General features: G+C 34.8%; 2 protein-coding genes and 1 long non-coding RNA gene across 4 annotated transcripts; 2 read left to right on the forward strand and 1 right to left on the reverse strand.

Annotated features, from left to right (window-relative positions):
* The first annotated feature begins 880 nt into the window (after positions 1 to 880).
* LOC133703542 (cytochrome P450 72A15-like) lies at positions 881 to 4,964 on the forward strand. Its single transcript, XM_062128139.1, has 5 exons — positions 881 to 1,297; positions 2,801 to 3,015; positions 3,157 to 3,407; positions 3,546 to 3,933; positions 4,361 to 4,964. Exons 1-5 carry the CDS (start codon positions 1,021 to 1,023, stop codon positions 4,784 to 4,786), a joined length of 1,557 nt encoding a protein of 518 aa, XP_061984123.1. The 5' UTR covers positions 881 to 1,020; the 3' UTR covers positions 4,787 to 4,964.
* A 782-nt stretch (positions 4,965 to 5,746) lies between these two features.
* LOC133703543 (uncharacterized) lies at positions 5,747 to 9,555 on the reverse strand. Of its 2 annotated transcripts, XR_009843906.1 has the most exons (6): positions 9,329 to 9,555; positions 8,097 to 9,244; positions 7,504 to 7,628; positions 6,574 to 6,701; positions 6,390 to 6,493; positions 5,747 to 5,874 (listed from the first exon to the last, which is right to left on the reverse strand). It is a non-coding gene; the product is annotated as an uncharacterized LOC133703543 (long non-coding RNA). The 2 variants fall into 2 exon arrangements; XR_009843905.1 differs by having other exon boundaries at positions 7,504 to 9,244.
* A 108-nt stretch (positions 9,556 to 9,663) lies between these two features.
* LOC133702617 (11-oxo-beta-amyrin 30-oxidase-like) lies at positions 9,664 to 10,181 on the forward strand. The gene has a single exon (XM_062126923.1). The coding sequence runs from the start codon at positions 9,692 to 9,694 to the stop codon at positions 10,067 to 10,069; it is 378 nt and encodes a 125-aa protein (XP_061982907.1). The 5' UTR covers positions 9,664 to 9,691; the 3' UTR covers positions 10,070 to 10,181.
* The last annotated feature ends 378 nt before the right edge of the window (positions 10,182 to 10,559 follow it).

Here is a 10,559-nt window from a genome sequence, read left to right on the forward strand (position 1 = left end):
CTTCTTGCAAAACGCCAGCCATGAAGGTGGGAGGGGGTATTTGTATATTTTTATTATTTACACATTGAACCCACTGTCTTATATATTTCATTTTATCCCCACTAATTTTCTTTTTTAAGAAATTATATAATATCCTTTCATTTTATTTAATTTCACCCTTTTGTCTAATTATTTTTTAATTTAATTTAACATATTTTATCTTCGAGTTAAATTTTAATATTTTATTAACTCGGGAAAATTCTAATCGAGGTTTACATGTACAAGGAGACATATTTTAACACTAGGAGAAAATTCTAATATGTTCTTTGTGATCATAAAACCATGTGATAACTTCTCTTTCTATTTTTACCCTATTCTTAAACCAAGCATGTTTTTATGGGTTCGTCATGATGTTAGGTGCGACAATCTCTATTTAATTTTTTATCATATGTTTTAAAATAAAAAATAAAGATTGAATAAAAATAATAATGTGCTAGCATAGTTTCTTTTCTTTTTTATTTATCTAGAGGTGCCCCATGTCGTGGTCTATTGGATGGACTGGTTTTCAAACCCAATCATGATGGAGTTGGCTAGGCATGTCTCGTTTGACCGAGCAGTCCCAAATGTTATCTAGTTTCCCCATTTAAAACTTGATCCGACTCCAAAAGGAACTTTAAATCGTCATCGTTTTAACGTTTGAGCAATCCAATCAGGTTTAAACAAGAATCCAAACAAAAAGAATAATATTTAATTGAATCTTTTCTGCCACACAAACAACAAAAAAATAAAAAAAAAATTATAATATTTTATCTACTCCAACCAATAATGATATGGAGATGGCCATTCACAATTGACTTTTCTGCCACACAAACAATAAACAAATATCACACTCCCCCTTCTAGAATCATTGACACTTGCTTGGAAAGAAATGTTTGCAGGCAATAATATTTAATTGGTCTCTCTGCGCCCATCACCTGCCCAAACTCTTCGCCTTATCTCTTCCTCTCTTATCCATTCCTGGATTTATTTCTTCGTGTAAAAATGACTGTCACAGTCACTTCAATTCTAGTCTCCATTGTTTATGTTGCAGTGCTAAGATGGGCATGGAGAGTTTTGAACTGGGTTTGGTTTCGTCCGAAGAAGGTCGAGAGGTGCTTGAGACAACAAGGTTTTGCAGGCAAGCCTTACCGGCTTTTGTTCGGAGACTGGAAAGAAAATTCAGATATGTTGAAGGAAGCAAGGACCAAACCCATTGGTTTATCAGACGCTCTTCTACCTCGTGTCATGCCCTTCCTCCATCAACTGGTCAAGGATTATGGTATTCAACACGCAACCCTTTATTATCTCTCTCGTAGAAAAGATGCTTTTTCTTGCTACTTAAATATTTCTCCGATTTATTAAGAAATTCCTTTTGTTTCTATGAGGCGCCAATGATTGAGAAATTAAAACCAGTTGGTCATGATGAATTTTATTTATGTCGAACAACTTTTGTTCACCGTTTCTCAGTAAAACTCTGTTATCATCGGTTTATTTTAATTGATAAAATATTATGTTTTACGAATACAAAAACAAATTAATTTTCCATTGGTATCTCATTGGGAATCAGAACGCCATGTTCCATTGGTTAGTGCTGCACTGTGCTGTCCTGGCCGAATGTTTCAGCCGATTTTCTTATTTTATTTCATTTTATAGTGCTCTTGTGGACTCCTCTCGCCTCAAACCTAGTTTTCTATCAATGGGAGAAAAATATATAGATTAAATTAATTACTTCTTAATTAATTATAGTTTTAGAGAGTTATAATATTTTTAAAACAGACCAAGTGGGTATTAATTTTCAATATTCATGGTATGCGTATTTGATCTCTTGGTAGTGTTGGTTTCCTACTGGACAGAACAGTACTAGTTGCTAACAGTTGAAAACACTGGTTTCCAAGTCAATATTTAACTTGTTATTAGTTGGCTAGAGGTTGTATAAATATAAATAAAAGGACTTAGTATCGTATGTTTATTTTTATGTTTTTAAAATATTTTTGAAAAAAATTAAAAAAATTAATTGTTTTACTTTAAATTAATCTTTTGGTGTTTTTAGATTGTTTTAGTGTCAAAATAAATTTTAGAAAATAAAAAAATATTATTTTGATGTATTTCAAATAAAAAAACATTTTAAAAAGCAACCACTATCATAATACCAAACAGGCTTTAAAAATACCTAGTATGTTCGAAAACCAATAGTATTGTGTGCGTGGAGGAACAAGAAAAAAAAAAGACGAGTAAATTGTGACTGTGTTTATTACTGGATACATAATAGTATATAGGTTGCATGTGATAATCTAGATGGTGTAAAATGGGTGCATAGTGATTAGTTTAGGTTGTGTATAATATAACCTATTCGTTGTGAGGGTACAATTGTGTAGTTGTGTGGGGTAACTTGATTATTTTATGATTCAAAAATCAGATTCTAAATGTTGATTTATATTTAACAAAATTAATACTTTTGTATTTATCTAGGTATATTAAAAGAATCATAACTTTATGTTTTCCTGCATGTTAAAGTAAAGTTGCATCTAGAGAAGATTATACTTTGTCAACTCTATTGATGTGTCATAAAAATATAAAAATCTATTAGAAAAAGAAATAAAAATTCTCTTACAAGAATTTTACCTTAAAGATAAGTGCAATTTTTTCTGGGTTTGGATTTCTTTTGTTCATATCTCAATTTGAGCCTCGTGTATTTCCTTCAACAGAAGAATACATACATACACACACACACACACACACACACACACACACACTAATAAATGTGCTTCCTCTGACGATGCAGGTAAGAATTCATTTATGTGGATTGGGCCGAAACCAAGAGTGAACATCATGAACCCTGATCAGATAAGGGACGTATTCATGAAGATAAATGAATATCAGAAGCCATCGCACCCGCTGTTGAAACCTCTAGCATGTGGACTTGCAAGTCACGAGGGTGAAAAATGGGCTAAACATAGAAAGATAATCAACCCAGCATTCCATCAAGAGAAGCTAAAAGTGATCATGATAGTCTCAACTTATTTGCCTATAAGCATCCATGCTATTCGATTGCCTTAAATGAGTAGCATGCATGTTGTGCTCTCATATAGCTGTAATATAAAACTTTCGATGATGATATGTTCTGTTTGCTTGTTACAGCTTATGATACCTGCGTTTTACGAAAGTTGTAGTGGGATGATTAACAAGTGGGAGAAGCTGGTCTCTGTAGACGAGGGGCCATGTGAATTGGATGTCTGGCCTGATCTTCAAGGCTTAACATGTGATGCTATTTCTCGAACGTCGTTTGGAAGTAATTACGAAGAAGGAAAAAGAATATTTGATCTCCTCAAGGAACTTACCGATCTTACAGTTCATGTTATAATAAAAGCATTTGTCATACCAGGGTACAGGTAACTCTTTATTCTGTTTTTGCTGGACATTACAATTCAGTTCCTTCAAGTTAATCCTTGTTCAATAAGATATATCTTAAAAGTAAGAAGAAGAACAAATCCAAATCTCTTGACAACATGTTCATGGATTGCATGTAGGTTCCTGCCGATCCCATCTAATAGAAGGCTAAAAGCTATTGACAAAGAAATAAAAGCTTCTCTTAATGCTCTGATCAACAAAAGAGAGAAAGCAATGAGTGCTGGTGAAGATGCAAAGAATGACTTGTTGGGTTTACTTCTGGAATCCAATTTTAGAGAAATACAAGAGCATGGAAATACCAAGAGCGTCCGAATGAGCATTGAAGATGTGATTGACGAATGTAAAATATTCTACTTTGCTGGACAAGAAACAACCTCAGTTCTTCTTACCTGGACCATGGTTTTATTGGCTCAGTATCCGAATTGGCAAGCACGCGCAAGAGAAGAGGTTGTGCAAGTCTTTGGTGACAAAAAACCAGATTTCGATGGGCTAAATCACCTTAAAGTTGTGAGTATTTCTCTGCATTTGCAACTGAATTCCTCTACATAAATATTGTCTTATTATTGTTAAGAACACAGAGCATTCTTGCATTTAAAATGCAAGCTTGGGTATCCTTTGAAGAAAAAATAAGATAGCAGAAAAAAAACGTTCTTGTTTTCTTTCGTTGAATTATTAATCGGCCGGCCAAAATGACGAGGAAAAGCAACTAACAGATGAGTACGCAAGCAAGCTAGGAGGTGACATCTATATACATTAAGATTGAGATTTACTAGTTCTTGGATCAACATAAAGATTCTCAATTTAGTAAGTTGAAATGGCATGCAAATGATCTCTATATATGCGATATTTTATTTTATCAAAGTGGATCGCATGTCACCTTTTTAATGGATTCTTACCAATTTAGTATCATTCTCTCTTTTGATGCATATTACAGGTTACCATGATTTTGTATGAAGTTCTTAGGTTATACCCGCCAGTAATTATGCTTAATCGAGATGTTCATGAAGAAATAAAGCTTGGAAATTTGCTATTACCAGCCGGAGTGCAGATCTCGTTGCCAACAATCCTCCTTCACCAAGATCATGAACTATGGGGTGATGATGCCTCTGAGTTCAAACCAGAGAGGTTTGCTGAAGGTGTTTCAAAGGCAACAAAGAGTCAGGTCTCATTCCTTCCATTTGGATGGGGTCCTCGAATATGCGTTGGACAGAACTTTGCTTTGATTGAAGCAAAAATGGCTTTGGCAATGATTTTACAGCGCTGCTCTTTTGAGCTCTCTCCGTCGTATATTCATGCTCCTCGCACAGTCATAACTCTTCAGCCACAGCACGGTGCTCCAATGATATTACGTAAACTCTAAAATGTTTATATGTGACGGGTAAGAGTTATCCCAGGGTATAAAGTAGGTTGGATCTCCCTATAAACCAAACCAAAAAGAAAACCTCTAGTTTATAATATTATGTGCAAATTATGTTATAATGTCCAATGACATATTTCTCATATTAATCACAACATTATAGTACCGTGGATTGTTTTGAGTGTTTTGATTTTTTTGTTATGAGCCCATTGATCGTAAAAGATTATTTGGGGTGTTTTTTTTTTTTCATGGTGAAAGGACTTTTTCTTTTCTAAATTCAACAACACTAATAGCATAGCTGTTGACTAAAAGTTCTTTTTTTTATTTCTTATAAATTTTTAGATAGTAAAAATATTTCTTTACCTGAGTAAAAAAAATTATTAGGCTATTGAACAATGGTTTTTTTTGTTTTTCCATTATTTATATGTAGTAAAAATATATTTTTGGCCCTAGATAAGACAAAAAAATCAGGTTTGTATATAGAGGTATTTTTATACTTTCATACGAATTTCACACAGCTTTTAGATAATTACCAAGGTCATAAGAGTTTTTTTAGTCTTTTTAAGTTGAGTTTTTAAGCCATACATCATCACTTTGGATGGGAACACTCAAGCTCATCTCCAGTCAATAGGCTCTAGCATAGTGATTTACATTGAAAGCAGGCTTCAGCTATCACTCATCTATGACGTACTGACTGATAAGTAGTGATGTATGGCTTAAGATCTCACTCGTCTATGACATACTCTCAGATAAAGTGATGTCTATCTTCAGATTCCCACAAGTTTATAGGCTTTTAAGAAAGAAAGGATACATATTTCATTGGATCTTCATACAATACAGTGCACAAGCCCATTCAACCAAATATTTCTTCACAATCCCTGCTTGGAAGAATAATAGATAAATTCAGTTGCTGTTCTTAAGGGAAATAGGATTCTAGGGCAACGAACAAGTCCAATAATCAAAGTTGGCTTCAAAAAATCATAATTTCATCTCACAGCTAGGTTGACAAGGTCTAACTAATATGCGAGCCTGTTGGTCATCCATCTATTAGAACCCTTCTCTCTTCAGCCTCGGACTGGTTCTGCAAAACTCTAAACAGGGCAAATGGAATTAGAACTTATAATCCTTGGATACATTTCATGAAGCTTTTATATTTAAATCTTTGCCTATGTCTAGAAATACTCATTTAGAAATTCTCCAAATGAAGCTAATTTAGGGAGCACAACCATGATATATGTTCTATAAACTGATGTTTTAGTTATAGTAAGACACAAGACCTTATCCAATACAGATTATAAAGCTGATAACCGGATTGAGTATTCTTTCCATCAAGCATGCTGTACAAGAATATCTGTAAGCATATTACAATAACCAAATAGAGGTTGTTGTCTGTTACCATTCCACAGCTACAAAGACCTCAGCGCTATACAAATACTAGGAATAGAGCATGCAAACTGTAAGTGGGCGTTGGTGACTAACATTAGATCCTTGTACACTGTAAGTTTTAAAATAGCTTGGGTTTTTTCAATAAGCATGTGTTGGTGAATGATGCAGTGACATTGATGAGATTTTTCAAGTTGCTTTGATGTGAGATTCGAAATCCTACCTCTTCACATGTCACTTTCATCCAATACATCGTCATGTATTAAACTTGCAGTGTGGATCATCTCAATAATCTCTGCTAAGCGCCGATTTTCAGTTGTAAGTTCCCTGCAAAGCAGAAATGGAATATAATTTTTCTATTCCATTCAGCACCGTACGAAGCCCTTAAAATACTGGATAAAACTTACTTCAACCCGACTACTTCTGCTGTGGCTCTTGACACTAGAAAGACCAGAGCTGGTCACATTCTCTTCCCACCAGCACCAAATTTCTGCTCAGCTGCAGACATCAAAACCGCATTTTCTGCAGCAACAATCTACCAGAGCGTCTTCATCAGAAATATAAAAGGCTGGATATAAAGAACAAGAAAAAACTATTCTGATCCAGTGCAAAAAGGTACATGACTCATTAATATAGAGGGTAACAGATAATAGAAAACAGACAAGTAGAACATGGAAGCAGGTAAAAGTTCTTATGCAGTGGCCCTCTTTTGTGAACTCATCTTGTGCCAAAATAACCTTGTTTACTTGTACTTAAGTACAGATTCAGTGCTGAATTTAAATTTTTAGGCACTACCGCTATGCCAACTTATATCAACTCAGAACATTTGTAGTGGTCTATCAGCTAACCACTAGTTAATATATTGGTAAAAGTTCTTTCTTCATTGATCTACTAGGACATATTCTACTACAAGCAAACATTGACTATTCACTGCTTAAGCATCATCCTAACATTCAGATAAATCATAATGCATCTAGGGAATGAAGATGAATGAGCATGCACTTGAGCCAGGAACCAAATTCTTGAGGAAGAGACTGAGGAAGAAGAGCCAATTCCCAGCAAAATAAATTAAATACAAGGATAACTACCACAGTCACAGACTAACACAACAATTCAAGATGGCATTTTGAAGCAAAACCACATTCGTATTCCAAGAGTCAACAAATCATAAAACACCATCAACTTACATAAAGCACATTATGAAAATTCAGCATCTATCATTATTGGCATGGAAGAACTCAATAGCATGCAATAACTATGTCCTAACATATGTCTAACTACATAATATCTAACATGTATTAACTACTCAACAACAAATATCTAAAAAGGGCACTCACCGACCGGAGATTTTGCTTAAGAGTCTAAAGATCAGCAGCAACCACTTCGAACAAATTTGTAAATGAAACTGGTTCTCTTGACTCTTTCTTCAAATTCAGAAGTACTGTGGGACCTTCAGCAACCCCTGTATCAAGCCAAAAATGAACAAAAATACCAACATTTCAAGCATTACAACATATTAAATCAATGGCAGGTGCTTTATTGATGGAGACCAAGCACTTAAATGTTATGTTAAGTAAACAGAATCACCAGAATCATAATGAATTAGGAAAGCACTAAACTGTGGTCAACAAAGAAATGGTTAATGAATGGCAACGGCCTGTGCTACTCTAAAGCAGATTCGATCAGTATTAGTAAGAAGTTACTGATTGTTATTTCTGTTGGATACAGACACTTAACTGTAATCCAACAAATTCAGATTGTTCCGTCGAATACAAATACATTCAGCATCAATAAGACACGAAACTAATACTCTAAGATTTCCTAAAACCAATTTTAAACATAAATACGAAAGGAAAAAACATGAATATCAAAAACAGGAAGCAAAACATAAAATCCAAATTAAAAAAAAAGAGTGCAAAAAAACATGTACTAGCAAGTAAAGTCTCAGGGGTCTTTGTTGAAGAAACTCGACACCTAGCAATATCTCGCCGGCAACAAACCATTCTCCTGGAACCATAATCCCTGTTACAACTCTTAGAAACTGACTTTGCATAATTCCTCACCGAATCCCTATCTATTGAATCACTGGAGGAGCAGCCACAAGCCACCAAATGAAGTTTAGCCCTTCCAAAATCAAGATTACGGCAAGTCATTTACATCATTCTTAATAGCAAGAACCCAAGAAAGCTAAAACGAAACAATCTTTTGCTATCCACTTAAAATACCCAGATAGAAAATATTGCTCAATTTGCCATATAACTAACAGCCTTAAGAAACAAATAGAGTATTCGGCAGGTTGAAAGTGTTTTTTTTTTTTTATAGAGTATTCGGCAGGTTAAAACCAGTTCTTCTTGTATAGAAAAAAAAAACTTGCTTTTGTCTTTAGAGTTGGTCCCTAAAGATTAAATTATTTTTAAACAATAAAATCAAACTTTATTCTACCAAATTGTGAAACAATAGAGACCACACAAGAAATCCTAAGTTAATTGAAACAATTTTTTTTTTCAAATATCACTAAACATAATATTTAAGAATAAAATTAAAAAAAAAATTAATTACCAAAAATTATACAAAAAAATCTTGAAGAACATAAAAATAAAAAATAAAACTCACTGTTTCAATCTACAATAAAATACTAAGCAGTTTTAGCCTTTTCTTAATCTTAAGCTGAATTTTTCAAGGCACATCAAGGCCTCTAACTTGTCTTCACAAAAGTAGTTAGATTCGGATTACGAAATAGATGTATAGGAGGACCTAACCTGGTGGTTCTTCTGAGTTCTGATCCTGAATCAAACAACACTTGCTGGTTGCTACTTTACATCCGAATTCCCACACTCTCGCGCACTTCTATCATAGTTTATGTTTTGGGCTTTTGAGGTGTAAGTTTGCTGGGAGCTTGCAATTCAATTTTGGATCCTTTATCGGGAGATCAGCAATTAAATGAGGCCTGACAAAATTAGGCAAGAATGTATGTCAGACCAACTCTTCTGCTTCCTTGCAGCAATATATTTCCAGCAGACAAATTGCCAGGAATTACTTCCTGGACCAAGGCTTAGGCATAGATGCAGTTGCTATAGCCTGCAAATTGACACAAAATTGTCGTAAGCATGACATGAAAATGTCTTCATTGTTGCCATGCATCATACATGTAGTAGTCCTTACTTGGATCAGTCTTGACAATGAGGCCAGAGTCCCTGAAATCACAATTCCAGTGGTTCCTTCCCTTACATTGGTAGTACAGATTCATGGCTATTGATGCATGGCTTATGAGACTATCTGGAGAAAAGCAAGGGTAACCCTTTTGTAGAATCTGGCAATCCCCGTGAGAGCATGCGTAATTGATATTCGCTAGTAAAGTTGCTTGATCCGACGATGGCTTGGCCACACACCAAGTTTTCTGCAATATTATTGTAAAAGCAAATTTCTTGGAATTAGGACAATATACAACCAAAAATTTACCCAATTTAAGTTGGATTCGTTTACTTTCCATGGTATGAAGTTCTTAGGATATACCCGCCGGTAATTATGCTTAATCGAGATGTTCATGAAGAAATAAAGCTTGGAAATTTGCTATTACCTGCCGGAGTGCAGGTCTCGGTGCCAACAATCCTCCTTCACCAAGATCATGAACTATGGGGTGATGATGCCTCTGAGTTCAAACCAGGGAGGTTTGCTGAAGGTGTTTCAAAGGCAACAAAGAGTCAAGTCTCATTCCTTCCATTTGGATGGGGTCCTCGAATATGCGTTGGACAGAACTTTGCTTTGATTGAAGCAAAAATGGCTTTGGCAATGATTTTACAGCGCTGCTCTTTTGAGCTCTCTCCGTCGTATATTCATGCTCCTCGCACAGTCATAACTCATAACTCTTCAGCCACAGCACGGTGCTCCAATGATATTACGTAAACTCTAAATTGTTTATATGTGACGGGTAAGAGTTATCCCAGGGTATAAAGGAGGCTGGATCTCCCAATGAACCAAACCAAAAAGAAAACCTCTAGTTTATAATATTATGTGCAAAATAGGAGTAATCATTTTCGATTCGGTTTGGTTTTTACCCTTAAAAAACAACCAAACCAGAAGGCAAAAAAAAAAAAGGACCCAAACCGAACCAGAACCGGTCCAAACTGACCGGTTTCGGTTCGGTTTGGGTCCGGTTTTTGAGGCCTAAAACCAGAAAAACCTATGGTTATTTTTCTGGCTTCGTAATGGGCTTTTAATGGGCTTCGTAATGGGCTTTTAATGGGTTTCTGATGGGCTTATAATTGATGTTAATAATATCTAATTTTCTTATAAGATTCCAAAATATATTTAATTTTTTTACCACTAAATATTCATTTATATTAAATTGTTATTGTCAATTTTATGTTCAATATATTTTTCACCTTCATAATTT

The sequence above is a fragment of the Populus nigra genome, chromosome 9 (genome assembly GCF_951802175.1).
Source record: "Populus nigra chromosome 9, ddPopNigr1.1, whole genome shotgun sequence".
Classification (NCBI taxonomy): domain Eukaryota; kingdom Viridiplantae; phylum Streptophyta; class Magnoliopsida; order Malpighiales; family Salicaceae; genus Populus; species Populus nigra.